The sequence below is a fragment of the Ochotona princeps genome, chromosome 33 (genome assembly GCF_030435755.1).
Source record: "Ochotona princeps isolate mOchPri1 chromosome 33, mOchPri1.hap1, whole genome shotgun sequence".
NCBI lineage: Eukaryota > Metazoa > Chordata > Mammalia > Lagomorpha > Ochotonidae > Ochotona > Ochotona princeps.
In genome coordinates this window covers 4,248,005-4,273,977 of record NC_080864.1, presented here as the reverse complement: position 1 = coordinate 4,273,977, position 25,973 = coordinate 4,248,005, and the positions used below count along the sequence as shown (strand labels likewise).

General features: G+C 66.9%; 4 protein-coding genes across 12 annotated transcripts; 3 read left to right on the top strand and 1 right to left on the bottom strand.

Annotated features, from left to right (window-relative positions):
• Nucleotides 1–2,881: 2,881 nt before the first annotated feature.
• On the bottom strand, nucleotides 2,882–3,451 carry LOC131478412 (atherin-like). Its single transcript, XM_058657638.1, has one exon. The coding sequence runs from the start codon at nucleotides 3,449–3,451 to the stop codon at nucleotides 2,882–2,884; it is 570 nt and encodes a 189-aa protein (XP_058513621.1).
• On the top strand, nucleotides 3,411–19,084 carry TCF3 (transcription factor 3). 8 transcript variants are annotated; one of them, XM_058657846.1, is made up of 19 exons: nucleotides 3,411–3,480; nucleotides 5,013–5,140; nucleotides 7,027–7,099; nucleotides 11,974–12,044; nucleotides 12,129–12,207; nucleotides 12,913–12,980; nucleotides 13,091–13,223; nucleotides 13,882–13,931; nucleotides 14,566–14,668; nucleotides 14,738–14,883; nucleotides 14,962–15,100; nucleotides 15,262–15,320; nucleotides 15,414–15,489; nucleotides 15,696–15,769; nucleotides 15,862–15,990; nucleotides 16,079–16,184; nucleotides 17,081–17,213; nucleotides 17,315–17,553; nucleotides 18,772–19,084. In XM_058657846.1, the coding sequence occupies exons 2-19, from the start codon at nucleotides 5,069–5,071 to the stop codon at nucleotides 18,915–18,917; spliced, it is 1,896 nt and encodes a 631-aa protein (XP_058513829.1). In that variant the 5' UTR covers nucleotides 3,411–3,480; nucleotides 5,013–5,068; the 3' UTR covers nucleotides 18,918–19,084. The 8 variants fall into 8 exon arrangements, with proteins under 8 accessions (XP_058513829.1, XP_058513830.1, XP_058513837.1 ...); XM_058657847.1 differs by lacking the exon at nucleotides 3,411–3,480 and having other exon boundaries at nucleotides 4,943–5,140; nucleotides 15,865–15,990; XM_058657854.1 differs by lacking the exons at nucleotides 3,411–3,480; nucleotides 17,315–17,553 and adding an exon at nucleotides 18,432–18,658 and having other exon boundaries at nucleotides 4,945–5,140; nucleotides 15,865–15,990; nucleotides 18,772–19,055.
• Nucleotides 19,085–19,743: 659 nt separating this feature from the next.
• LOC101533286 (cytochrome b-c1 complex subunit 10) lies at nucleotides 19,744–20,938 on the top strand. The gene is made up of 3 exons (XM_004595645.3): nucleotides 19,744–19,882; nucleotides 20,503–20,628; nucleotides 20,823–20,938. Exons 1-2 carry the CDS (start codon nucleotides 19,833–19,835, stop codon nucleotides 20,621–20,623), a joined length of 171 nt encoding a protein of 56 aa, XP_004595702.2. The 5' UTR covers nucleotides 19,744–19,832; the 3' UTR covers nucleotides 20,624–20,628; nucleotides 20,823–20,938.
• Nucleotides 20,939–21,722: 784 nt separating this feature from the next.
• Nucleotides 21,723–25,613, top strand: MBD3 (methyl-CpG binding domain protein 3). Of its 2 annotated transcripts, none has more exons than XM_058657740.1 (6): nucleotides 21,723–22,061; nucleotides 24,222–24,381; nucleotides 24,600–24,737; nucleotides 24,831–24,921; nucleotides 25,001–25,178; nucleotides 25,421–25,613. In XM_058657740.1, exons 1-6 carry the CDS (start codon nucleotides 21,952–21,954, stop codon nucleotides 25,611–25,613), a joined length of 870 nt encoding a protein of 289 aa, XP_058513723.1. In that variant the 5' UTR covers nucleotides 21,723–21,951. The 2 variants fall into 2 exon arrangements, with proteins under 2 accessions (XP_058513723.1, XP_058513724.1); XM_058657741.1 differs by having other exon boundaries at nucleotides 21,727–21,965.
• Nucleotides 25,614–25,973: the final 360 nt, after the last annotated feature.

Sequence of the window (25,973 nt, the reverse complement as noted above, 5' to 3'; positions counted from 1 at the left end):
GCTGGATCCTCATCTTGCATATGTCAGAATCCCATAAGGCACCGGTTCGTATCCCGGCAGCTCCATTTCCCATCCAGCTCCCTGCCTGTGGCCTAACAAAGCAGTGGAGGACGGCCCAAAGCCTTGGAAGCCTGCACCTGCGTGGGAGACCTGGAAGAAGCTCCTGGCTTCAGATCGGTTCAGTTCCGGCCACTGTGGCCACTTGGGGAGTGAATCATTGGATGGAAGATCTCTCTGTCTCTGCTCCTCTCTGTATATCTGCCTTTCAAATAAAATAATTCAGTCTTTAAAGGCTGTGCATGGCTGCTCCCATGTCTAACTTGAGGGTTCAGAAGGGTTGGCCAAGTTTTCTGGGTCTACAGGTGGTCTGTGTCCTGCTCCCTCACACAGGGCCTGGAGGTGTGGCTGTGGGTGGGTGGCCAGATCTGAGGCCAGGAAGGGTAGGTGAGGCCGATGCTGGCCGAAGCCGATGCTGGCCGAGCCCAGAGCCCGCCCAAGCTCTGCTGTCCTCCATCCTGAGCCTGGAGAGGGCCCGGGGCTCCCCCTGGGGCAGGGACCAGGGCCCACTGCCCACGCCATGGCCCTGGGACGACCTCATTGCCTCCCTGGGCCCAGCTTGAGTCCATCACATCTGTCAGGCCCTGAGCCTGGAGGCATGTGTGCTCTTGGGGCCCCACATGGCTCTTCTTCCATGTCTCCTCAGGAACCCAGCCTCCTCGTGGGCCACTCTCTGCCCCAGCCTCCCAGCCTCCCAGCCTCCCAGCCTCCCAGCCTCCCAGCTTCAGCGTTGCCTTCCCTGCAGTGGCTCCCCGTTCCTGGGGTAGGATGGTCAGTGGGCAGGCAGGGGGGCAGCTGGAGTCTGACTCCCTGGAGCCTGCCTGCCCCACAGTGTGGGGGCGATGGGGAGGTGCCTGCCCTCCCACCCACCCCTGAGCCAGGACTGCCCGGAATGTGGCAGGACAGGCCTGGGCCCTGGGGGTGTGGGGCAGGAGCTGTGGGCACCTGGCCAAGGACAAGGGCTGGCCCCTGCAGGTGGCCCCAGGGACTGAGGACAGGAGTGGGGTTTAGCTGTGATGATGTGCATGCATGCATTTACCCTGGCTGCCCCCTGCCTCCCAGCCCTCCTGGCGCTGGACACGCGACTCCTCCTTTCCCCACCCCGGGGAGTCGCCCTGTCTCCCAGCATGCCCTGGAGCCCCCTCTCCTGCCCAGTGTCCCAGCCCTGGCCCCTGGGGGTCTCCCGGGAAGGCCCGACCCTGCCTGACCTCAGCCTGTCCTCCTCTCTGGGGCCTCTGGCCTTGAGGGTCCCTGCAGCCAGCTGGCTGACCCCAGGCCAGGAGCTTTAGGCAGGCCCTGGGCTTGCAGTGGGGGTCTGAACGACCCCACCTCAACTTGGCCAGGCCTGGGAGCTTGGGGGAAGGCAATTGAGTGAAAGACAGGTGGCAAGGGCAGCTGGAGGGAGGCCCCCAAAGCCCCTGGCCACCACCCACCCAACCTTCCTGCATCCTTGGGGGGTCTGCCCTCTGGCTGTGTCTGTTTTCTGGAAGCTTCCTTGGCCCTCCTCTGGGTTTTCCCACTAGCCCAGGGTCCAGGTGCCAGGCCAGGGCACTTGGGAGTGGCGGGGGAAGAAAGGCTAAAGGCAGGTGGGTGGGTGGGTGGGGCGGCCTGAGGATGACTCAGCCCCAGGAAGGCCTCCCAGAGCACAATGGGGGCTTGTGGCCAGTGCCCAGGGTGTGCCTGGCCCTCCGTGGGGCCCTGGGTGGCTCTGGGCCTCCCACGCTGACCCAAGGGCCACCCCAGGACAGCTGGCCCCTAGCTGGGGCGCAGTGCGGAAGGGTTCGCCACCACAAGGTGGACTGGGGACTGAGTGGGCAGGGCTGGGGGGTGGCGGGAGGCCCAGGGGTGTTGAAGGGGGCCAGGCACCCAGAGGTTCAAGGTCTCTGTGGGGTGGGATGGGATGAGGAGTTTAAACCACACCCCAAGACCCTACCTCGTGCAGATTGCAGGAGGAGGGGTTCCCTGCTCCCAAGGGGTGCATGTGGGCACGTGTGTATCTGTAACGCTGTGTATGCACACAGCTCACACGTGTTCACGCGTGTGTCCGTGGCCTGGGCTCCTGGCGGTCACTCAGCCCCACTCCGGTGCATAGCCGGGAGTGCAGGGTGTGTGCCGGTAGAGGTGGCCCGTGAACCCCGTGCGTACTCTGCATTCGCTACAATTTGCTTTAAAGCTTTATTTTCACTGGATCTGAAAGACAGATTCTCCATTCGCGGGAAGCAAGGGCCACCGGGGCCTCTCACGCGCACACGCAAAATGTCTCAGCCAGGACCTGAACCTGCGCCCCTGCTTCTGTTACTGCTCCGGGAACCCCGAAAACGCAGGAGACCCCGCGTTGCATTTTCTATGCTTGCATTTCACAGGCCGTTAGACTGAGATTCGAGCAGGACGAGCCCACGCGGCGGGCCTCGGCGTCCCCGTCCGGGCAATGGGTCTGATAAACGCCCGCTCGCAGCCCTGGGCGCCGAGGGAGAGAGCCGGGAACGCAGAACCAACCTCGCGGCACAAACCTCGCGGGCGGCCACCGAAACCTAACAATCAAACTGCAAATCCCCACCCCCTCGCGTCTCGCGGCCTCTCGCTCGTCGCAGAGTCCCTCCTCTGCCTGGGAGGAGGCGGGTCCTTGCCGCCGATTGGCCCGACGCCGTGCCAGTCCTAGGTTTCCACTTTCCCATTGGTCACCGCCACGCCGCCTTATCTTTCAATCTACTGGGCCGTCCCGTTGGCGTAAAAGGGGGCCGGGATGTTATGTTACCGCATGCACATCCGCGAAGGACAGATAGTCCCTCTGCCCTCCTCGCGGCCTGCGGACCGGGGGTCCCCGTCAAGCTTTTTTGGGGGGGGGGGTTGCTGGGGTGGGGCTCCTCCTGTGCGCGCGCGGCAGGGTCGCGGGGCGGCGCGGGGAAGGGGTGCGGGGAGCGGGGTTTGGGGGGGGACCGCGCGGCGGAAGGATCTGCGACGCGGCCCGCGGGCGTGTCGGGGCGTGGCCGCGGCGCGCAGACGGGGGCGTGGCCTGTGCGCGCGGGGCGTGGCCTGTGCGCGCGGGGCGGGGGGCGGAACATGTCTCCCGCCGCAGGAAGATGAGGCAGCGGCGGCGGCCGCGGGCGTAGCGGGCCTCGGGCGAGCCGGAGCCGACGCGCGGGGGAACGGGCTCGGCGGGCGCTGGGCGCACACGCCGTCGCCGCCGCCCCGGCCCTTCCCGGGCCTCCCGGGCCGCGCGCTCCAGCGGCAGGGCAGCCGTGCCCCCCGCGCGCGCACGGGCCACCCTCGTGCCGGTGGCGCCGCCGGTGAGGCGGGGGGCGCCCCCCGGAGAGGCGCCCCTTTGTCCGTCCGGGGGTGGCTGGCTGGCTGGCTGGCTGGCGGGCTCCGTGGAGGGGGAAGGCCCCGCGTTCATGCCGCCGCCAGCCCGGCCGCGCCCCGCAGGTAAAGGCGCGCGCGCCCGGGAGCGCAGGGAGCGGGGTGCCGGTGCGGCGGGGTGGGGGCGCGAACCTCACTTTCGGGGTGCGCTGTCGGGCGCGCGCGGGACTTGGGGTGTGTGTGTGCGTGCGTGTGTGTGTGCGTGGGATGGGGAGGACGGAGAACCCGGGTCATTGTTCTCTTTAACTTTCCGCGTGGAGCGGGGCGGCGACGTGGAGAGGTGGAGTGGGGGGGGGCGCCCCGGCACTTGGAGAAAAGTTTGTGGCGCCCCAGGCTGAGTGAGGCCTGGCTGCGGGTGCGCCCGACCGAGGCCCCCCTGCGCACCCCAACAAGCCCGGCTGGGACCCGGGGCGGCCTGGGGGGAGCCAGCCTCGGCGGCCCCCTCCCCCCTTGCTCAAGAGGAGCTGGAGTTTGGAGAAGGGGGGGGGCCTTCTGAGCCGCCCGACGGGGACGGGGTGGTGGCGTCCTTTTGTTTGTGGGGGAAGGAGTTGGGCGCGAGGCCGCCCGCCCGATGCAGGGGAACCGGAGCCGGGGGTCGGGGGGTCGAGGTTTTGCGGGGTGGGGTGTGTGTAAGGGGGGAGCCGGAACATCTGCTGCGCGTTAATGCGCGGTGGCGGCCGCACTCCCCAGCTTCAAAGAGCTCCGGGCCGCGCCGCCTGCACCGGCTGGGGGTGGCGCCCCCGAGCCCCCCGCTAGGAGGGGGTGTCTCGGCACCTCCCTCCCCCCACCTTGCCTGTTCCCAGCCTCCCCCGCTGCTCGGTGGGCCCTGGGGAGTCGGTTTCGGCCGCCACACACACACACACACACACACACACACAAGTGCGGTTTCGGGCGACTCCGAAAGCTGGCGGTTTGGCGCGTGCCCCCCCCCACTCGGGAGCCTGGGCGCTCAGGGGGGCGCGCCGGGGCTGCAGTTTGGCAAACAAAGACAGGGTGCCGGTTGTGGGGGGGAGAGGTGTTTTCTCGGGGCCCTGAGCATAGGGGTCTCCCTGACTCTCGGGGTCCCCCACAGCCGTCGCAGCTGGATGGAGGGGGGGCTTGGTGGCGTCCGGCCCCGGGTGGGCCAGCAGGTGGATCCCCCCTTGGATGGAGCCCCAGGGACCAGGCGGGGAATCCCTGGGCTGAGGATGGGTGGGGGAAGGGGCCGCTTGCTAAGTTGCTGTGGAAGTCCTGGCCTGGTACTTGGCCTGCTTTCTGAGTAGGGGCTGGTTCTTGAGGGGGAGGGGCGTGCAGCGCCTGGCCCCCTCCCCCACCAAGGCCTGCGGCTGGGAGGGGCCTCTTTCTGGCTCCTGTTCTCTTCGCTGTGGGTTTCGGGGTGAACGGGCCTTTAAGGCACTCTGACAACTATTGGGCGTGGGGGTGTCCCACCCCCTCCTGGGGGTAGGGCCTGGGAAGCCTGGAGTTGGGAGGGGGTTGAGATCCCCCAGTGGGCCTCTCAGAAGGGGTCTGCTGGCTTCCCCCGGGGGCCCTGTCTCAGGCCTCTGCTCTTTCCTTGTCCCCCTATGTGTCTGGCAACGGCTCTCCCTGCGTCCTCCCAGCTGGGAACCCCACAGGACCGTGCTCTGGCCCTTGAGCCTGCTGCAGCCGCTGGAGAATGAACCAGCCACAGGGGATGGCGCCTGTGGGCTCGGACAAGGAACTCAGCGACCTGCTGGACTTCAGTGCGGTGAGTGGGCACCTCTCCTTGTCCTGGAGTTGGGGTACCCCCAGTGGGCAGGCTGACACCCCTGGCAGGATGGATGGGACCCTGGAGTTGGGGTACCCCCAGTAGGCAGGCTGACACCCCTGGCAGAAGTGGACCCTGGAGTTGGGGTACCCCCAGTGGGCAGGCTGACACTCCCCTGGCAGAAGTGGGCCCTGGAGTTGGGGTACCCCTAGTGGGCAGGCTGACACTCCCCTGGCGGTGTGTTATGTTGATGTTGGGGTTTGTCTGTTGGAAAGGCAGAGCTGGATGGTTGGATGGGTCTTCTGTCTGCTGGTTTGCGCCCCCAAATGGCCACAGCAGCCAGGGCTGGGCCTGGGAAAGTCGAGCTCCATCTGGGTCGCCACCATGGGGTTGGGGACTCCAGCACTTGGGCCATCCTCTGCTGCTTTCCCAGGCCACAAGCAGGATGGGAGGTGGAGCAGCCTGGACGCGAACCAGCACCCATATGGGATGCAGGCTTTACATGTCGCCCTGTAATGCCTGCCCTGGTGTGGGGTTTCCTTCCAGCAACACGGTGGGTGCCGGAGGCCTAGGGCTGCCTGCTTCCCCGTGAATGTGGGGCTGGGCGAGCGGATGGGAGCCTTGGCCTTAGGAGCTGTGCAGTGGGCACCGTCGATCAGTCACTTGGTCTGTGACTGGTACACGGAGTGTCTAGCGCTCTGCTGGCTCTGCCTCTGGACCAGGCATCCCCTAGGAGCCCTGGCAGGGCCTGGGCAAGCTGTGGGAACAGGGAGCACCTGCGGGTCCCCCACTGCCACCCTAGCACCAGGAGGGCACTTTCAACAGCCCTAGGCCTGTCACAAACAAGGTCCCCAAACCGAAACGGGCCGGCAGCCCTCCGGAAGGCCGCGGCCGTGCGGGTATTTTAAGCCCCGTTTTATTTTTGCCTCCCCGGCTGAGTAGCCAGGGGTGCAGTTGGGTGGTTTTTGTTAAACTGACAGGTCATGGGCTACTGGGCTGGAACGAGCGGCTTTGGGGGCCCCCGGGGGGCATCTAGGTCCAGTCTCCATGACCCCCCCAGGCCTGAACCCTTTGCCTGCCCCCCTCAAATATCTCCCTGCCCTGTTTAGGATTACAGCTGGGGGACCCCGAGACTGGGAGGGGCCCTTGCCCCTGCTGCTGTGGCTCTGCCCCTTGTGGGAGAGCCTTTGTGGGCCTGGGCTCCCCTCCCCACCCAAGGATTGAGGGCCGGGCTGGGCCCCCGGGTGTCAAAGCTGCCCACGTGCGGGGGCCTGGGGCCCGTCTCCGAGAGGAGGGACGGAGCTTGTGGCCGATCACGAGGCCCCTACACCCGCAGGACACGGCCCAGCGCCCCGCCACCTCCAGGAGCCACGTCAGCTTGGCCCTTGGTGGCCTGCGGGGATCCGGGCCTCCTGGGGCCTCCTGGGGCCCCCTGAACCGGTCCCCTCCCCAAGGGGCGAGCAGGCCTCTTCACATTTGGCCTTTGGATGAGAGGGGTGGCCCATGAGATAACCCCTGCCAACTCCCTTAGAGGGGGGACGTGGGGGTCGCGGGCTGGGGGCACAGCCCGTCACAGCTGGCCTTGTCGTTGCTGGGGTGAGGGGGTGAGGGTGCCCCAGCTGTCCCGCTGTTGCCCTCAGCCCTCTCCTGGGGCCGGGCAGGCTGTGAGACTGCTGTCCAATGCAAGGGCCTGGTTCTCAAGCTGAGTGTGTGCGTGTCCTAGGAAGGGAAAGGAGGAGATGGTGCCAGCAGGCCCTGAGGGGGCTGCCACCGCCCCAAAGACCCATGGTGGGGGTGGGCAAGGGTCCACAGCGCTGCCGAGCTCAATAGGCTCTGTTCCTGCTGCCTGCCTCCCTCAGCATCCCACTCTGTTGCCCTCTGTACAGATGTTCCCGCTGCCCGTGGCCGGCGGCAAGGGCCGGGCCACCTCCCTGGCTGGCGCACAGTTTGCAGGTGCAGGTAGGCCATGGCTTGTGTGTGGCACGCTGTCTACTGAGCTGGCTTGGGTGGGTGTGGAAGGCCGGGCAGTGGGTTCTGGGACTGTGGAGGCAGCGACCAGATGGCGTCCCTCTTGGCCTGGGCCCCGGGGTGCAGCTTATTTTGTGGAGTGTGGCCGGGGTCAGGGTGTGTGTGTGGGGGGGTCTCTGTGGAGCACGCGGCCTCTTCAGACCTGAGGCCTCAGGGTGGTGTGCCAGGCTCCTGTTTGGACTTAGGAAGGAGTGAGGGTGGTGTAGGCTGACACAGCCCCACCCCCGGAGGCTGCCCTGCTGTCCCATGCTGGCCTTCCCCTTGGCCTGAGGAAGTGGCCGTTCCCGGGGCATGGAAATCCCCATGGCCCCCCGGAAACAGGCCCGGGAACCGAGAGCTTGGTGCTTCCCGGCCTCATGGGCGTCAGGCCCTGGGGCTTCCTGGAGGAGGTGGCATGCAGAGCCCAGGCCGCCAAGACCCTGTGGGGCGGGGAGAAGGCCACAGGAAGTAGTGTGTATGCCGTAGTTGGGGTCCGCTGGCCACACGTGAGCTCAGTGTCCCCCAGCAGGCGTGACAGGGCCGCTGGCCACACGTGAGCTCAGTGTCCCCCGGCAGGCGTTACAGGGCCGCTGGCCACGCGTGAGCTCAGTGTCCCCCAGCACGCGTGACAGGGCCGCTGGCCACGCGTGAGCTCAGTGTCCCTCAGCAGGCGTGACAGGGCCGCTGGCCACACGTGAGCTCAGTGTCCCCCGGCAGGTGTGACAGGGCCGCTGGCCACGCGTGAGCTCTGTGTCCCCCAGCACGCGTGACAGGGTCACTGACCACGCATGAGCTCAGTGTCCCCCGGCAGGCGTCGGTCTGTCGTCTACACGGGCCTTCCTGTTGCTTTGTATGTGTGTGGCTGACAACTTCCAGCCACCGATTCATTCCTCACGTGGCCGTGACAGCCAGGGCTGGACCCAGGCCCAAGCCAGGAGCTGGGAGCTCCATCCGGGTCTCCCCTGTGGGTGCAGGGGCCCCAACACTGGGGCTGTCCTCTGCTGTCTCCCAGGAGCGTTAGCCTGTTGGAAAGTGGAGCAGCTGGGACTTGAACTGGCGCCCGTATGGGGGTGCTGCTGCAGGTGGAGGCGGCACCGGATACAGCTCAGGCCTCCACGTGTTCCAGGAACATTTTGAGGTCTCCACATTCCGAGCTGGGTCTGCACGGTTACCCCACCACATTTCTGGGCATCTGTGGACAAGAGTGGTTGTGGCTGCACTGACTGCCCCAAGTGGCATGGGGCTGAGGGTTCCGCCCTTCCCAGCCCTGGGCTCTGGTCCGCCCTGTAGACTTGTGCTCTCAGCTGTGTGGATTGTGCCCCTGGGGGCAGGGTGGGTTGCTCCAGGCTGTGTGTGTCCCCACTGGTGCCCCGGGAGCTGGGTGTGGACGCTGAGGCTGGGGCAGGGGGAGGATCCCATGCGAACTGTGGGCATTGTGTGCCCGCCCTGCCCCAATCCCAACCCGCCTGTGGGAACGCCCCTCATCGCCTCAGGCAAAGCAGAGTCCAGGTCCCCTGGGCTCAGCTGCCCTTGCTCGCCCTTGCTTGCGATGCCTGTCAGGGCAGGCGGCTAGCCTCCCCAGGGATGTGGGCGAGGCAGCCTGTCACAGGAGGCTGCCTCCCTCAGGCCCTGGTCCTCCATCCTGGCCCTCTGTCCTCTGCAGTTTTTCACTGATGCAGGAGGCACAGAGACGGGCTCTCCCCCTTGGGTGCAAGGACCCAAGCCTGGGGAGCCCTGCCTGCTGCTCTCCCAGGCCTGGGTCAGGAGTGGGGCTGGGAATTGAACCCAGGCCTTTGGACAAGGAGGGCCTGCTTGACAGCTGTGCCAAACACCAGCTCCTCCTTGTGGGTCAAGTGTCGGAGCAGCCCCTGCCCCTCAGTGGCCACCTGACTCCCGTGTCCCAGTGGCTGGTGCTGGGCTGGTTTGCATCCGGGCCCAGCTCAGGTGGCGCCTAGGCAGGCTGCGCTGGAATGGGGAGCTTTGCCGAGAGCCGAGGTTGCAGAGGCAGTGAGCACATAGTCCTGACTCCTGAGCAGGCCACTGCTCGAGTCACTGTGTCCCCGCCGGTTGGGCGCCCCGACGGAGCAGGCCTCGTGGGGCAGTCTGGCAAAGCTTGTGGCAGCGCCCACCCTGGGGGCTCCCTGAGTTCTAGCTCCTGCACCCATGGGCCCCGGAGGCAGTGTGGGGTGCTGGGAGTTCTCGGGTCCCTGCCGCCCTCATGGCGTGTGGGGAGTGACCAGCGGATGGACACCTGTGCCTGTCAGGAGGACAGGCAGGTGCTGGGGTTGTGGTGTGGCCACTAATCGCTGGGAGAGCCACCTGAGCTTGTGGAGCTGCCACCGCCTGCTGGCTCAACTGCCCAGGTCACTGGAGACCCCATGCTTCCCGTCCTGGGGACAGCCATGTGTGTGTGGCTGCATGGGCACCTAGTGTCGCTGTCCCACAGCGATGGACTTGGTGCACGGAACCGATAATAACACACGTGGACCCTGATTGATGGTCAAAGCTGTAGTTTATTAGAGGCATCAAACTTTATACACTGAGGGCCATACAGGATAAGGGAGGAAGTATTGAGCTCATCCACAAAACCATCAATGCTTTTGTTTGGAACTCTTTTGTCTTGTCAGGTGTTCTCATATACATACTGTCCGCTCAACTGTTCTTATGCACATGATATCCAATAAGGTATACAAAAGGTAGCCATTTGGTTGTTCTCTTCCAAATATTATCCAACCAACTGTAATCCTGTGCTCACTGACCTTCTACGGTCACAATGTCCTCCTACAACCTAGTCCTGTGCCTGGTAAGCTGCAAAGGGCAGTCAAGGCAGCCCTGGGGAATGGATCTGGACAAGCCAGCATGGAACCAGGTTCACCTGCTTGTTGCGTGTGGTGGAGAGGTCAGGGGAGTAAACTTGTCTGGATCTTGTGTCCACAGAGCTGTGGGAGGAGGTGGAGGGGGAGCTTGAGGCCATGGAGTCACGGGAAGAGGTGGAGGAACAGCCCCAGGAGCGGGTAGAGGGGGGACTGGTTGCCACGAAGCTACGGGATGAGGAACTGGGGCAGTGGAGCCATGGGAGGTGGAGGATCATCTGGGGGTCGTGGAGCCATGGCATGGGTGTGGAGGGAGGAACTGGGGCCATGGAGCCACAGGAGAGGGTGGGGGAGCTGGGGCCACGGAACCACAGGAGAGGGTGGGGGAGCTGGGGCCACGGAGCCACAGGAGAGGGTGGGGGAGCTGGGGCCACGGAGCCACAGGAGAGGGTGGGGGAGCTGGGGCCACGGAGCCACAGGAGAGGGTGGGGAGCTGGGGCCACGGAGCCACAGGAGAGGGTGGGGAGCTGGGGCCACGGAGCCACAGGAGAGGGTGGGGGAGCTGGGGCCACGGAGCCACAGGAGAGGGTGGGGAAGCTGGGGCCACAGAGCCACAGGAGAGGGTGGGGGAACTCGGGCCACAGAGCCACAGGAGAGGGTGGGGGAGCTGGGGGCTGTGGAGCTACAGGAGAGGATAGAAGGGGGAACTGGAGGTGGCCACGGAACCACGGGAGGGAGTGGAGGAAGCTGTCTCTTACCCGAGATGTGTAGCGTTGCTGTGACCGGAGCCTATTGGCATGGGGTCTGTCCTGGCACAGGCTAGCCTGGCAGTGTCCCTGCTCACGCTAGGTGCGTAGGTGTGGCTGTGTGCTAATAAATCTTGATTTGCAAACAGGCAGTGAGTGACTGCAGTCTGATGGGGCTCAGGGGAAACCTTGGGGCATACCCCACTCCTGTTGGGCCTCAGTGGAGTGGCCTCGAGGAGGCGGCACCCCCAGTGCCCTGTGCAGCCCCCCCCATGTTTATAAAGGTTGGCGGCTCATCCGTCAGCAGTGTCTCTCAGGGCACTTTCGTTACAGTTGGGCATCTTGAGTATTCATGAGTGGGCTGTTAACGTGCGTAACTAACTGGGGCTTTAATAACTCTTAGTGGTGTGGGGGCGGGGTATTTGTGAACCAGGGCTGTTTGGGGATGCCAGGGGAGCCCCATGTGTCACCAGCTCATGGGCAGGCAGGCAGACTGAGTTCACAGGGGGTAGGCGCAGAGGGAGCCTGGCAGGGACCTGGGGGGGTCCCTGCTTGTCCTAGAGGGTCCTGGCCACTCTCCCCGAGGCACCTGGAACAGACACGGAGCTCAGGAGGTATAGAGCCCAGGTCTTGAGGTACAGACACCCCAAGCCCAGTGAGGGTGCTGGCCAATTACGGGAGTTCTCCGCCGCCCACCCCAGCCCCATGCAGCAGCCGCACAAGAAAGTTTTGCTGCAGAAAAGCAAGATAGGGCGTCGTGAATATTCATGAGGTGGTGGGATTAATACGCAGTTATGCACATTTGGTGCCAATTAAACACCAGTTTTCTGGGGGGACATGATTAACACAGAAGCCAAGAACTAGAAGGACCCAGCCAGACAGGGAGGGGCAGACTGGGGTTACAGGTGGTCAGGGTCACCCCCTTGCCACGGCTGGTGGCAGGTGGATGTGGCCACCCTTGGCCTGCATGGTAGGGTCTGGGCGGGGAGGTCCCCAGCCCTGCCTGGCCTGGGTGAGGTTAGGGGGACACAGGAGTCTGTTGCCCGAGATAAGGCCCCACCCTGCCTCCGCCCGCGGGACGAGGTCCTCGGCTGCCCAAGAACCCTTACTCAGGTGGCCCAGGCGGCTGGCCTCAGCCCAGGGGGCCTCCCTGCAGGCTGCCCGTGGAGGGTGGGGACCCTGCTGCAGCCAGGACATGTTCCATCCGAGCCGGCAGCCCCTCCGCTGGCACGCTGAGCGTGACCTGGTCCCATCCCCTGCCCTGCAGGTCTCGAGGAGCGGCCCAGCTCAGGCTCCTGGGTCGCCGGCGAGCAGAGCTCCTCCTTCGACCCTGGCCGGGTGAGGCGGGGACCCAGGGCTGGGGATGTCCCAGGACACGGGGTGGTCAGCTGCCAGCCCCCTCACCCTCCACTGTCTCTCCAGACCTATAGCGAGGGTGCCCACTTCGCTGACTCCCCCGGCGGCCTCTCTTCATCCACATTCCTGGGACCCGCGCTGGGCGGTGAGTGAGGTCCCTCCATGACTCAGTGTCCCTGCCAGGCCCTGCTGTCCACACATCTACATGATGGGCAAGCCCGCTGAAGCTGGGCAGGAAGTGGCCGTGGTGGGTTCCAGTAGCTGAGGATAGCCTTGAGAGGCTGGGGCCCGTGGCTGGGTGACCTTGACTTTGGCGTGGGGCGGGGCTATGTGCTGGGGTCCCAGCACTTGCTGGGGGGAGTCAACATGTCCCCCATGTGACTGGCTGACAGGGTCCACCCACGCAGGGGGTTGGGGTGAGGCCCTGCACCTGCAGAGGAGGCCCTTCTGGCTGCACCTTCTCGCTCTGCCCCCTTGCCTAGCACTTCCTGCCCAGAGCAGCAGGGCTGAATGGCCAGTTCCCACACAGGTGTGGCCAGGCCTGCTCGGCAGTGGCCGGTGCCCAGTTGTGCCCCGGGGTGGAGCTGGCCAGGCTGTGCCTCCAGCCACCTCCTTCAGGGTCACTACAGTGTGGAGAGGAACTGAGTGCAGGCAGTAACGGCGTGCGCTTCCTGGGCCTGGCTCAAGTTGTTTTGGTGGAATTGAGGAAATAGGGGAGTGGAGGGTTCGGTTCCAGGCCAGACGGCTCCCGTCAGCTCCTAGCTCAGGCTCTGAGCGGAGCCAGGGGGCCCCATCTCCCACCGCATGGCTGGTGCTCTGTACCTGTCATGGTGACCCCTTTGTCTCACAGGCAAGGGTGGTGAGCGGGGTGCCTACCCGTCTTTTGGGAGAGACGTGACTGTCGGCAGCCTGGCTCAGGTGAGGCACCCTGGGGTCTGTCTCCTGCCTGCCCCTGTGGGCTTGGATTCATGGCCTGTCCCTCTGCCTGCCGCTCAAGCTGTCCCCCACTGCCCATCTCCCACCCCCAGACCAGCTTCCTGTCCGGTGAGCTGGCCCTCGGCAGTCCCGGGCCGCTGTCTCCCTCGGATGTCAAGGCTGGCGCCCAGTTCTACGCCTCCTACCCCAGCAACTCCCGGCGGAGAGCCGCAGACGGCGGCCTGGGTGAGTGGCCGGTGGGAGGGCTGTGAGCAGGCAGCAGTCAGAACTCTCCCATCCTGAGGCTGGGGCTGGGATGGGCTGAAGCCAGGAGCTCCATGTAGGTCTCTGACACGGGTGGGCGGGGGCCTGCTGGCTCCCAGGGCGTGTGTCGGCAGGGGCCAGAACCGGATCAACCTAGCCCTGTTGCTTGTGCCTAGGTGTCATGTGAACTGCTGTGGGTCAGCCACTGGGTGTGTGTAAGAGAGAGAGAGGGGCCTGTGAGCTGACCACCGTGGGTCATCCACATGGGAATGTGTGTGTAAGAGAGAGACAGACAGACAGAGGGGCCTGTGAGCTGACCACTGTGGGTGATCCACATGGGTGTGTGTGTGTGGGAGAGAGACAGACAGACAGACAGAGGGGCCTGTGAGCTGACCACTGTGGGTGATCCGCATGGGTGTGTGTGTGTGGGGGGTGTGCCTGTGGGTCATTCAAATGGGGGTGTGTGAGAGAGAGGCCTGTGAGCTGTCCACCACGGGTTGCCTATGTCGTGCTAGGAGCTACATCAGGTCTGCCCTGTGGGTGCTGGGTCCCTGTCCCTTGGGCCTTTGGTGGATCTGGGGCTCGGTCCCCATGCGGGGGCCAGCGGGGCTGCCTGGCCATGCTCACCTTCCTTCTGCAGACCCACAGCCCAAGAAAATCCGGAAAGTTCCGCCTGGTCTCCCCTCCTCTGTGAGTAGCAGACATCGGGGGCCCCAGGCGGTGTGCGCTGCTGTGGCACGGGGCCCATGGGGGGCATCTTGCGCCAGGGAGGGCTTGCACTCCCTACCGCATCCTACCCCTACCCCTGCCTGGGCTGGCAGGGTCTCCCTCCCACACCTCAGGCTCCCCCACTCCTGTCACATGGAGCTGGGAGGTTGGGTCAGGACACAGAGGCCTCCATCAGGATAAGATGGCCTCGGTTTTGGAGAGACCAGCTACTGAGGTCCCCCAGTCAGGCCCACCCACCACGGTGCCGTGTGGGGCATCATCTGCCCCGACCCGGGCGCTGAGGGGTTGCTGGTCTTGGAACCCCTCCTCTGGGCCAGCAGCTTCTTTGGCTCGCTGGCCCTGAGGCCTAGGGTCTCCATGAGCAGGCCAGAGCCCCAGGCCGGTGTCAGGGAGGAGGCAAGGCAGGGCTCGGCTGGGCAGAGCCCGAGGTCCACCTGGGGGAGCAGGCAGGCTAGGCTGGGTTGGGCCAGGCTGGGTGGGAAGAGCCCCTGGCCCATGTGGGAATGCAGGCAGGCTGCCCAGGGTTTTGGCTGAGGAGCCATGCACCTCTTGCAAGGGGGTGGGGCTGCCCTGACCATGCCTTCCCCTCCCCCAGGTGTACCCCCCTAGCTCTGGTGATGACTATGGCAGGGACGCCTCCGCCTACCCAGCTGCCAAGACCCCCAGCAGTGCCTACCCTGCCCCCTTCTTCGTGGCAGGTACATGGGCGGGGCAGGGTGGGGCTGGAAGTCCCTGGCTGCCCACCCCTCACCCTGTTCTCCCTGCAGACAGCAGCCTGCACTCCTCCTCTGAGCTCTGGAGCCCCTCAGCCCCGGCGGGCTTCGGGCCCATGCTGGGCGGGGCCTCATCCCCCCTGCCCCTCCCGACGGGTAGTGGTGGCACCTTTGGTGGCCTGCAGCAGCAGGAGCGCATGGTAGGCCAGGTCAGGCTGGGGACTGGGGGAGGGGGTGCTGGGGTGGCCCCCATTTGAACCTGTCCATCCCCCCTCCAGGGTTACCAGCTGCATGGAGCTGAGGTGGACGGTGGGATCCCGCTCCCAGCAGCACCCACCTTTCCCGGGGCAACCCCAGCCACCTATGGCAGCGTTGCCAGTCACACGCCCCCCGTCAGCACGGCCGACAGCCTCATGGGTACAGCCATCCCCGCCAGGGGCGTCTCGCTGGGCTCCAGGGTGGTGGTGCCCTTGTCCTTGCACAGCTGGGAGACCGAGGCTCCAAGAGGGGACTTGCTCAGGTCTGACCCTGGGGCCGGCCAGGGGTGTCCAACCTCAGCTGGGGCCTCCTCCTTGCAGGCTCCCGAGGGACCACGGCCAGCAGCTCCGGGGACGCCCTTGGGAAGGCACTGGCATCGGTGAGGCTGGGGGCCAGGCTGGATCGGGCTGTGACCTGGACCTGTGTGGCCAGTCCTGACCTGCCGTCTGCTCCTGCCTGTCCTCCCTCGCAGATCTACTCCCCGGACCATGGGAACAGTAACTTCTCCAGCCCCTCCCCGCCTGTGGGCTCGCCGCAGGGCCTGGCAGGTCTGTACACTGTACCCTGGGCTGTGCTGGGGGGGTGGTCCCCTGGATGAGGCACCCTGGCCCAGTAGCTGTGTAACCCAAGGTTGGGGACCCGGGGGCGCATGCCCACATCCTGGCAGCTGCATGGGCCCCACCCTTCTGAGGATCCCAGGGTTCTGGAAGGCCCATTCCTTCACTTGGTCCCACTCACCCTCCTTGCCACGCAGGGACGCCGCAGTGGCCTGCAGCAGGAGCCGCTGGTGCCTTATCGCCCACCTACGATGGGGGCCTGCATGGCCTGGTGAGCTGCCTGCCTGCCTGCCCCATGCAGCTGTGGGAGGGGTGCAGGCCCACCTGTACGGGCACCTCACTGCTATTGCCCCTCCCCTGCAGCAGAACAAGGTGGAAGACCACTTGGACGAGGCCATTCATGTGCTGCGCAGCCACGCCGTGGGCACGGCCAGCGACGGGCACGGGCTGATGCCCAGCCACGGAACACTGGCCCCTGGCTTCGCGGGCCTGGTGAGCATGGGTCGCAGGTGGAGGTGGGGGTGGGATGAGGAGTGGCGGGGCTCTGTGCCACCCTGATGTGCCCACTGTCCGTCGTCAGGTGGGAGGTGGCCACTCTGAGGACGGCCTCGTGGGCAGTGCCAGCCTCCTGCATGGGCACGCGTCCCTCCCCAGCCAGCCCAGTTCGCTTCCCGATACCTACAGTGGTGAGTCAGTGACCGAGGGGCCAGGCTGGGCACTGTGGGGAGGATCCCCCCCAAGCCCCGTCATCCGGGCTGGCCACATGGCTGTTGCCCAGGCTGCCAGCTTCCTGGGCAGCCCTGCTCTGCGAGGTGCTGGCCTCTCACTGTGTGCGCTGGCTGCCCTGACCTGAGCCTTGTGTGTGTGTACTTGTGTGCCTCCTGCCCTCGTGGCCCCCAAGCAGGGAGCCAGGCTTGCCACGGCATTCCCACAGGCTGCTGTAGGAATTGGGGGTGCGGATGGTCGCCATATGAGCCTGCAGGAGCTGCTGGCCTGGTGGGAGAACACTCCCACAGGGTGCTGTTGGAAATTGGGGGTGCGGATGGTCACCCCAGGAGCCTGCAGGAGCTGCCGGCCTGGTGGAGAGGCATTCGCACAGGGTGCTGTCAGGAATTGGGGTGCTCTCAGGACTTGGGGATGTGGAAGATCACCCCAGGAGCCTACAGGCGGGTTCCTGGGCCGCGGGCGCCCCCTGCTGGCTCCCTGGGAGCCCTGGCCGTGAGGGCCGCAGCCTTCCCGGTTCCCTTTGGTTTTTTGTGAGGAGAAACGGCTTTGCTGTGACTCCCCAGTGTCCACAGCCTGGAGCCGGGACTGCGGCCAGGCTCCCCGGGGCGCTTCCTCAGGGGGCTCCCCCATTTCCCGCATCCGTCGCGCTGTCCTAAAAAGATTGCATATTTATGTGTTTGAAAGAGTGAGAGGGAGGGGAGGGAAGGGAAGGGAAGGGACAGAGCTAGCCGCTGGTTCAGCTCCCAGTGGCCACAGCAGCCTGGGGATGGCCGCCCAGCCGACCCTGGGGTGTGCTCTGTGCCAGGCTTCCCGGGGAGTGTCCCTGGAGCGACCACCGGTGGGGGGGCCCTTGCAGGACACGGGCGAGTGGGCGGCGTGGCGGGCGGCAGCGAGATCAAGCGGGAGGCCGAGGAGGACGAGGAGAACACGTCGGTGGCCGGCCACTCGGAGGAGGAGCGCAAGGAGCTGCAGGCGCGCGCCCGCAGCAGGTGCCAGCCCCGCCCCTGCCCGCCGCCCACCCCGCGCGCCCCCCCCCTGCGCACCCCCTGCCCGCCTCACCGCCTCCCTCCGGCCCCGGCCCTCCCCGTAGCCCAGGCGAGGAGGAGGACGACGACCTTCTGCCCCCAGAGCAGAAGGCCGAGCGGGAGAAGGAGCGCCGTGTGGCCAATAACGCGCGGGAGCGTCTCCGCGTGCGCGACATCAATGAGGCTTTTAAGGAGCTGGGGCGCATGTGCCAGCTGCACCTGAGCAGCGAGAAGCCCCAGACCAAACTGCTGATCCTGCACCAGGCCGTGGCCGTCATCCTGGACCTGGAGCAGCAGGTGCGAGGTCAGTGGGGCGCCGGCCCACAGCCCGCAGCGCCGCTCCGCTCGCGCCCCTCTGGGCGCTCCCCGCAGGCTTAGGGGCCCCACCCCAGAGGGGCCTCGGCTCCCCTCCCTGCTGGCAGTTGCTTCTCTAACCTCCCCGTCTCCCGCTGTCCCGTGTGGCCTGTTAACCCTCCTGCCGCCCTGTGGCTGCTGGGGCTGCAGCCGGGTCGCCCCTCCGCTATCTCCCGGGCTCCTGGCGTGGGAGGGACTGGGGCCTGCCCGCCGCTGCCTCCTCTGCTCTGCTTCTTTGCCCCCGCGCCCAACCTCCTCTGCTCTGCTCCCCACCGGCGGCCCGCCCCACCTCGCACTTGCTGTCCACGCACCAGGATCGGCCCAGGCCAGGGCTGCCCCCCGGCGCCCTGGCGACTTGGGGCATCAGGTCCCATGCCAGTTTGGTCTGCGCGCTTGACCCAGGCTCTGGCCACTCAGGCCTGGGGGGCACAGGAAATCAGGCAGGCAGGGGTGAGGGGCACAGGGTAGGTGCAGGCCTTGGAGGGGTCCTTCCCGCTGGGAGACCCGAGAGCCGCCGCCCCAGCCAGGAGGGTCTTAGAAAAGAGCCCAGGGCAGGTGCCGTCCGCCCCCCATGACCAGGATCCAACAGAGCCTCTCCCGCAGCGCCCCTGCTCTGAGCCGGAAGGTCGTCGGGGTGGGGTGGGGTGTGATAGCATTGAGGCCCCCCGGCCCCGCGTTGGCCAGCGACCACCAGCTCTCATGCCCCGTGTCCCCCATGGTCACGGCCTCTTCTAAGGGCATGCACCCTTCACACACGCGCACGGCCGCGGGTGTCCGGCACGCCCACGTCGTCCCCCCCGACTAACTGAGGCCTGCGCTGTGACCCAGCAGTGTGGACGAGGTGCTGTCCCTGGAAGAGAAAGACCTGAGGGACCGGGAGAGGCGCATGGCTAATAACGCGCGGGAACGGGTGCGCGTGCGCGACATTAACGAGGCCTTCCGGGAGCTGGGGCGCATGTGCCAGCTGCACCTCAAGTCGGACAAGGCGCAGACCAAACTGCTGATCCTGCAGCAGGCCGTGCAGGTCATCCTGGGCCTGGAGCAGCAGGTGCGAGGTAGGCCCCGGCCCCGGCCCGGCGGCCCCTCTGAGGCCGCCTCTGCAGGCGCAGGCCCCCTCCCCGTGCCCCCAGGGAGCCCGCCCCCCACAGTGATCTCCCCCCCTCCCCAGAGCGGAACCTGAACCCCAAAGCAGCGTGCCTGAAGCGGAGAGAGGAGGAGAAGGTGTCCGCTGTGGTTGCAGACGCCGCCGCCATGGTGCACCCGGCCGCCCATCCGGGCCTGAGCGAGGCCCACCACCCCGCGGGGCACCTGTGAAGGACCGAGCGGGTCGGGGTGCCGCGGCCCGGCCCCCCGTGCCCGGAGCTGCAGCCGCGAACAAGATGCCTTACGGCGCCGCGGAGAGGAGGCCGTGCCGCGGGGCCGCCAGCGCCTGTGCCTATCATAGTATTTTTTTTTTTTAAGGAAAATAAAGAAACTTAGTTTTTTTTTTTTTTTTTAATGTAGAAGGGACCTAGCAGGGAGGTGGCCTCCGTCGCCGTCTCGCTTCTGTCGGCCCGTTTCCAAGCAACAAAGCGATTTTGTATAAACTGCGTCCGTGTCTTGCTTTCCACTGCTGGCCGCAGCCCAGGCTTAGGGACCCGGGATCAGCCGGACCCCCTGCATGCATGTGGGGTGTCAAGCTGCAGGTGCCCATGGCTGCCAGGCCTCTCCTAGGCCCTGGACTGGCCCACACAGGTCGTGCTGGTCCACTCTGCCTTTGCATAAGGGGTAACACGCAGGACGGTCCCAGTGCGCCTGCAAAGCCGTCGGGTGCAGGGCTGGACGCGGGCCGGGGCTGTGGAGTCCCCCTCCGGCTGCGGCTCCGCGTGGCCTCGACCTGTTCCCGGCCACCTGACCCCCAGGGCGACGGGGACTAGACATGCACCAGGGCCGGGTAGCCCCGCCTGCAGTTCAGCTCGGCTCCGGTCGGTTCCCGGCCCGTTCACCGCCAGGGCGACGGGGGCTGGACGTGCACCGGGACCAGGGAGACCCTCCTGCAGGAGCTCAGCTGGGCTCCGGCCGGTTCCCAGCCCACTGAGCGCGGGGCGCACGCGCGCTCGCCACGCCCCGCCGCCATGGTCTCCGCCCTCGGTCTTCCCCGGAAGTCGCGCAAGGAACCGAGGCCTGCGCGTGCGTCCTGTGGTCGCACCGCCCGGCGGGGTGACCCTGAGGGTGTAGACGCGGCCCGCGATGCTGACCCGCATTCTGGGCCCACGCTACCTGCAGCTGGCCAAGAACTGGTGAGGAGCGGGCGCGCGCGTGGGGAGACCGCCGGACGGGACTTGGGCTCCCCGGCAGCGTCCTCCAGTGGCACCCACGCGGACGGTGCCGCTGACCCCCGGCCCGGTGGCCACGCTGGGCGCAGGCCTGGGACCCAACCCGCGGACTGCGGTTTGAGGGTGCCTGGCGCCTGGGCCGTGGTGACTGCGCAGGCGGGCCCTTCTGCGCCCATCAGAGCAGTGAACGCAGCCTGGGGGTGTGCGGGTCAGACTCGCCCTGTGGGGGAGCTTAGCGCCTGGGCCAGCAGGTACGGCACCCCAGAATTTTACACCTGTCCCGATTTTGCGTTGGGGGGACGGGTCTCCGGGCCACTGGTGGAATCCCCAAGACCTCCCGCGTGGGTGCGGCTCCCCCAGGGCTGGTGCCGGGCCCTCACCCCGCTATGCGCCGGCGTGCACCCCGCCAGCGGTCAGGGGTCCTCAGGGCCCGGCATCTGTCCTTCACTCCCGTGACCCTGTTCCCCGCCGGCCCCGTGGGATGCAACTGGTCTGGCCGCTACCAGGCAGGGACACGTTTCTGGTTTTCAGTGTCCCTGCTGGCGAGGTGGACCTGACCACGTTGTGTTGTCCACTTGGCACAGGATGCCCACGGCCGGCATGTGGGGTGCTGTGGGCGGCGTGGGGCTGGTGTGGGCCACTGACTGGCGGCTGATCCTCGACTGGGTGCCCTACATCAACGGCAAGTTCAAGAAGGACGAGTGACGCCGGTGAGTGAGGGCAGTGAGGGGTTATGTCCTCCACAGCCGGGACGCGAACCGGAACCCACATGGGAGTGTGGTGGGTTAACCCGCCGTGCCAGGGCACACTGGGACCGTTTGGGTCTGGGTGTCGGGGTCTGTCTCCTTCCTGCACCCCAGGCCCAGCCCAGCTCTCATGCTCCTGTTTGCTGCTGTCTCCCCAGGTGCCCCCTGCCAGCGTGCTGTGTCCAGGAGTGACCTCAGCCCTGGAAGACTGTGGAGGAGGACGGGGGAGAGGCCCACGCTGAATGGCGGCTGCTATTAAACTGGCTGACCCAGTCCTGTCGTGTGTGCCTGTCGTTCCGTGGGCAGGGCAGGGCAGGGCAGGGGGGACCCCCGAGGGAGGCCCCTTCCCGAAGGACCAAGTCCTGCGCGGTTCCTGCACCTGACAGTAAACCCAAGTGTGGGGCGGGAAGCTGGGGCGCAGCGCCCTGGCCCTAATCAGAGAGAGCGAGGGATGGCCTGTGTGTGGGGGCCCCCACGCGGGTGCAGGGACCTCACAGCATGGCACCTGCGCGGGCACGGGCCAGGACCCCGAGGTGGGTGCTGCTGAGTTGTGCACGGAGATCCTGCAAGGCACAGCTGACCTGAGAGGGCATGGCCCGGCCCTCCCAGTCCCTCCTGGTCCTGGAGGCCGCTCGCCGCACCAGCCAGCCCCGCCGGACGGGGCCCCGAAGGTGTCAGCGGGACCGAGGCGGGCATGGGACCCAGGGCCGACATGGCAACCCGGGCGGGCGCTGTAGGACGCACCGCTGGGGGGGAGCCGAGTGCGCAGGCGTCGTGGGCGGTGGGCGGGGCTTGCAGGCGCGGGGCGGAGCTTAGAGCGGCGGCTGCGCGACCCGAAATCCAGAGCGGAGCCTGTGCCGCGCCTGCGCAGCTCTGAATCCGGGCCGGTGGGCGGGGCCTGGGCTGGTCGTGCAGGCAGGGGCGTGGCCTAGGGGGCCGGGTCAGCAGCGCCGGCCGCGAGTCTGGAGGGGCGTGGCCTAGGGCGCGGGGCGGGGTCCGCTGCGCGGGCCGGCAGGGGCGGGGCCACGCCGCGCCTGCGCAGCTCGGCGCCCCGCGCGGCCGGCCGGGTGGGCGGAGCGGCCCCCCGAGCGGGGCTGGCGCGTGCGGGGAGGGGGCCGGCAGGGCGGCAGAGCCGGCGCGCGCGCCCGGCTGGGGGCGGAGGGCGGGCGCCCGCGGGCCGGAACAGCCGCGGCTCGGGCGGCGGGCGGCGAGCGAAGCGACTCGAAGCGTGCGGAGGCGGCGAGCGGGGGGTCGGCGCGGCGGCGTTGGCCGGAGGAGCCGGGCGCGATGGAGCGGAAGAGGTGGGAGTGCCCGGCGCTCCCGCAGGGCTGGGAGAGGGAAGAAGTGCCCAGAAGGTCGGGGCTGTCGGCCGGCCACAGGGATGTCTTTTACTATAGGTGAATGCGCGCGCCCCACCCCCACAACGGGCGCCTCCCGGCGGCCCCCTCGCGCCGGGCCCCGAGCCTGCGTCGTGCGTGCGTGCTGCGTGCTCGTGCGCGCCCCGCGTGGTGCCGGCGCCGCGCCTGGCACGCGCGCGTGCGCGCGGCCTTTGTGGCCCCGGGGACGGGGTGTGGGGTGCACGGGGATGGTGGTGGGGGTCCCCTGGAGACGCACGCGACGGGCGCCTGGACGCCGCCGGGAGGCCAGGGTGGCGTGGGGGGAACTGGGCCTGCCCTTGAGTAGCCCTCGGTCGCGCGCGCTTGCGCGCCAGCGAGGTGCAGGGGTGGTGGGGGGCACGGCCAGGGAGCGGGGGCGTCCCTGAAAATGCGGGGTTCCGCTTTCTCAGCGTCTCTTTCCCCCAAGTGCTTGTTTTTTGGACTCCCTGAGGCGCGGCTGCTTGGAGAACTGCGCCCCTAACCTGAAAGGGATGAGCATCTGCCCCCCCCCCCCCGCGCGCGCACACACGTGGGGCTGGCAGTGGGGTCCCCGCTCGAAGCCTCCCCACCAAGCTGTCGGCCACTGACCCCGCGTTTGTCCCTGCTTGTTCTCTTGTGGCTGGCTTGGCTGTGCCCCACGCGCCCCTCTCCCTTCTCGTGTGAGGGTCCCCTCTCGGCACCCGCACGTGGTGGTGTGGGGTACGCGTGCTTTGCAGGAACAAGGGTCACACCCCATCCTCCCGGGTGATCTGGGCGTCCCCAGGACTTCTCTAGTATGCGAAGCGGCGGGGTGCCTGTGGTCCTTAGGGGACCCCCAGTCGCCTGGACTGCGGAGCTGTGTTCTGGGACGCGTGTGCGCCCCTTGGTGCGTCCCCCCGGAGCCTCCCGCCCTCCGTGCTCTGTCTCCCCCGCAAGCCACCTGCTTCCTTCCTTCTCGCGCGCCACGTGTCATGTCTCCTTTGTCTGACACACCTGCTGGCCCGTGACAGTGATAGCTGTCTGTCCGCAAGGCTCTGGGAGGGGTTGCTGTGTGGCGCAGCAGACCCCTGAACTGTACATCCACGTGACCCCGGGAGAGCAGGGCAGAGCGCAAAGCCCACACACTGTGGGGGCCGTGTGGACCCCGGGACAGCAGGGCAGAGCCCACACACTGGGGGGGGCCATGTGGACCCCAGGAGAGCTGGCTGGGGTGCCGATGGCCGCTTTCCAAGACCTGTTACCACCCCCTGCCCCCAGTGCCAGCAGCAGGCCCTCTTTTGCAGGTGTGGTCTCAACACTTGTTTTTCCGCTCAGGAAAACACTAAGGGCATCGTAATTCAGTACAGATCTGCATGACATTGTTTTGCCCATGTGGCAATCTCCACGCTGTCCAGATGTTCCATAACATTGTAGCGCACTGGGAAAGCCAGCATCCCGCTCCCCTTCCCCCGGCCCGCTCCCCTTCCCCCGGCCCGGGAAGGCACTGTCGGTCCCATGTGTGTCAGGCTCGGCTGTGGGTGCCCTGTACAATGTCCAGCCCTGGCCCTCTCTCACCGCTCCCTGCCCTGCCAATTAGAATAGCCAAACAGGGGGGCGGTGTTTTGGGTTTTTTTGTTTTTTGTTTTTTGTTTTGGCGCCTGTTTCAAAGATTTGCATATTCCGGGTTACTTCCCCCAAGTGGCTGCAACAGTCCTGCAGCGCCGACCACCTCAGTGCCTTGCTGTCCCTGTGGGTTTTCCTGTCCTTGGACCCCACCCCACCCAGGGCGTGTCCCTTGCGGGTATGTCCCTCCATACCCCACACAGGTCCAGGGACCCCGGGCCGAGCGGCCGCAGCCTACCTGTTTGTGCGGACACAGGTTTTGAAAGGCTGAGGTTTAGAAAGTTGTGAGCCGTCTTCCATCTGCTGGTTCACTCCCCGCAAATGGCCACAGCAGCTGGGGCTGGGGTGGCTCCTCCTTGTGGATGTAGGGCCCCCAGGTCCCCCGCTGCTTTCCCAGGTGCATCAGCAGGAAGGTGGCTGGGAAGTGGAGCCGGGATGTGATCTCGGGGAACTCCCTCCCGACCATGGGGATGCGCAGGCAGAGGCTTAATATGTGCACAGTGCCGGCCCCAGTGTCCGGGTGTGCCGACCATGGGGAGACCTCCTGGGGTGGGGTGCACACACTGGAGCGGCCGCCGACCCCCCGAACTGTGCCCGCAGCCCCAGCGGCAAGAAGTTCCGCAGCAAGCCGCAGCTGGCGCGCTACCTGGGCGGCTCCGTGGACCTCAGCACCTTCGACTTCCGCACTGGCAAGATGCTGCTGAGCAAGGTGACCAAGAGCCGCCAGCGTGTGCGCTACGACTCGGCCAACCAGGTCAAGGTGGGCGCACGCGACGTCACGGCTGGGTGGAGCAGGGACCCCTGGCCTGGGAGTGCCCGCTGCCCGCCGTGCTGGCCTGCGGGAACGCAAGGCGTCCCAGAGGGCCCATGGGGCAAGGGATGCCCGGCAGCCGAGGAGAGGCCCTGGCCAAGGTGCACCGCGCGCCCCTTGCACCCCTCGCGTCCCTCGCGCCGCACTGCAGCACCTCGTCTCCACAGGGTAAGCCCGACCTGAACACGGCGCTACCCGTGCGGCAGACGGCGTCCATCTTCAAGCAGCCGGTGACCAAGATCACTAATCACCCAAGCAACAAGGTCAAGAGCGACCCGCAGAAGGCCGTAGAGCAGCCGCGCCAAGTGAGCTGGGCCGGGCGCACGGGGAGGTGGAGCGGGGCCAGGGGCCGGGCGCCTGCTGTGCTCACGCCGGCCCTGTGTGCCCCTGCCCGGCAGCTCTTCTGGGAGAAGAAGTTGAGCGGCCTGAATGCCTTCGACATCGCGGAGGAGCTGGTGAAGACCATGGACTTGCCCAAGGGCTTGCAGGGTAAGGCTGGGGGGCCTGCCCTTGACCGGGGGTGGGGCCTGCGCGAGGGCGGAGCGTGCCACGTGCCTGTACCCCGCAGGGGTGGGGCCCGGCTGCACGGATGAGACGCTGCTGTCGGCTATCGCCAGCGCCCTGCACACCAGCACCCTGCCTGTCACCGGGCAGCTCTCAGCCGCTGTGGAGAAGAATCCCGGCGTGTGGCTCAACACCACACAGCCCCTGTGCAGGGCCTTCATGGTGACAGACGAGGACATCCGGTAGAGTGGGGACGCAGGGCCAGGCGCCTGGGGGGCAGGTCCCAGCTTGCAAGGGGTGAGACCCCCGCAGTGGTTGCCAGAGAGCAAGGGGCACTAACACTGGCAAAGCGGCAGACCCGAACACAGTCCCTAGCTACTACCTTGTGAGCTGTCTGTCCTGCCGTGGGAGGGACCCCCAGCTGGTGGCTGGGAGGAGCCTGGGGTCCTCGAGGGGCTCCTCGTGACCCCCCGTGCGTCAATAGGAAGCAGGAGGAGCTGGTGCAGCAGGTGCGGAAGCGGCTGGAAGAGGCGCTCATGGCTGACATGCTGGCCCATGTGGAGGAGCTGGCCCGTGATGGGGAGGCCCCGCTGGACAAGGCCTGCGGCGATGAGGATGAGGAGGAGGACGACGACGACGAGGAGCCGGAGCCAGACCGGGAGATGGAGCCTGTGTAGGCGAGCTGGCACGGCGGGGCTGCTGGTCACTCACGGCCTGTCCCTCTGCAGACCCTGGCCCCGTGCACAGCTTGCCCCGCAGTGGCCCCGCAGGCCAGCCCCCACCCTGCAGCTCCTGAGAACACTCACTTCCTGGAGGTGCTGATGGCCCCGGGTCCTGCCTGACCGGTGGGTGGCCCACCCAAGGACTGGCCCAGCCAGCGCCCCCGCCCCAGGCCAGCCAGTTGTCTCGGTCAGGCTGTGTCCGTGCAGAGCCCTGCCTGGAACTGTCCTGGGCCTGCCCTCCAGGCAGGGCTGGCCCCAAAGGCCCAGTGAGTGGGCCCCAGGGCTGTTGCCCTCAATAAACAGTGTCACGGCTGA

What these genes read in the sequence shown, in the direction of transcription:
- LOC131478412 (XM_058657638.1), bottom strand. Translation starts at nt 3,451, where the DNA reads ATGAACGCGGGGCCTTCCCCCTCCACGGAGCCCGCCAGCCAGCCAGCC.
- TCF3 (XM_058657846.1), top strand. Translation starts at nt 5,069, where the DNA reads ATGAACCAGCCACAGGGGATGGCGCCTGTGGGCTCGGACAAGGAACTC. An exon ending in ACCTGCTGGACTTCAGTGCG is followed by an intron (nt 5,141 to 7,026) that starts GTGAGTGGGCAC and finishes CCCTCTGTACAG; the next exon opens with ATGTTCCCGCTGCCCGTGGC. An exon ending in GCTTCCCGATACCTACAGTG is followed by an intron (nt 16,185 to 17,080) that starts GTGAGTCAGTGA and finishes GGGCCCTTGCAG; the next exon opens with GACACGGGCGAGTGGGCGGC.
- LOC101533286 (XM_004595645.3), top strand. Translation starts at nt 19,833, where the DNA reads ATGCTGACCCGCATTCTGGGCCCACGCTACCTGCAGCTGGCCAAGAAC. An exon ending in CTGCAGCTGGCCAAGAACTG is followed by an intron (nt 19,883 to 20,502) that starts GTGAGGAGCGGG and finishes CACTTGGCACAG; the next exon opens with GATGCCCACGGCCGGCATGT.
- MBD3 (XM_058657740.1), top strand. Translation starts at nt 21,952, where the DNA reads ATGGAGCGGAAGAGGTGGGAGTGCCCGGCGCTCCCGCAGGGCTGGGAG. An exon ending in CCGTAGAGCAGCCGCGCCAA is followed by an intron (nt 24,738 to 24,830) that starts GTGAGCTGGGCC and finishes CCTGCCCGGCAG; the next exon opens with CTCTTCTGGGAGAAGAAGTT. An exon ending in CTTGCCCAAGGGCTTGCAGG is followed by an intron (nt 24,922 to 25,000) that starts GTAAGGCTGGGG and finishes TGTACCCCGCAG; the next exon opens with GGGTGGGGCCCGGCTGCACG.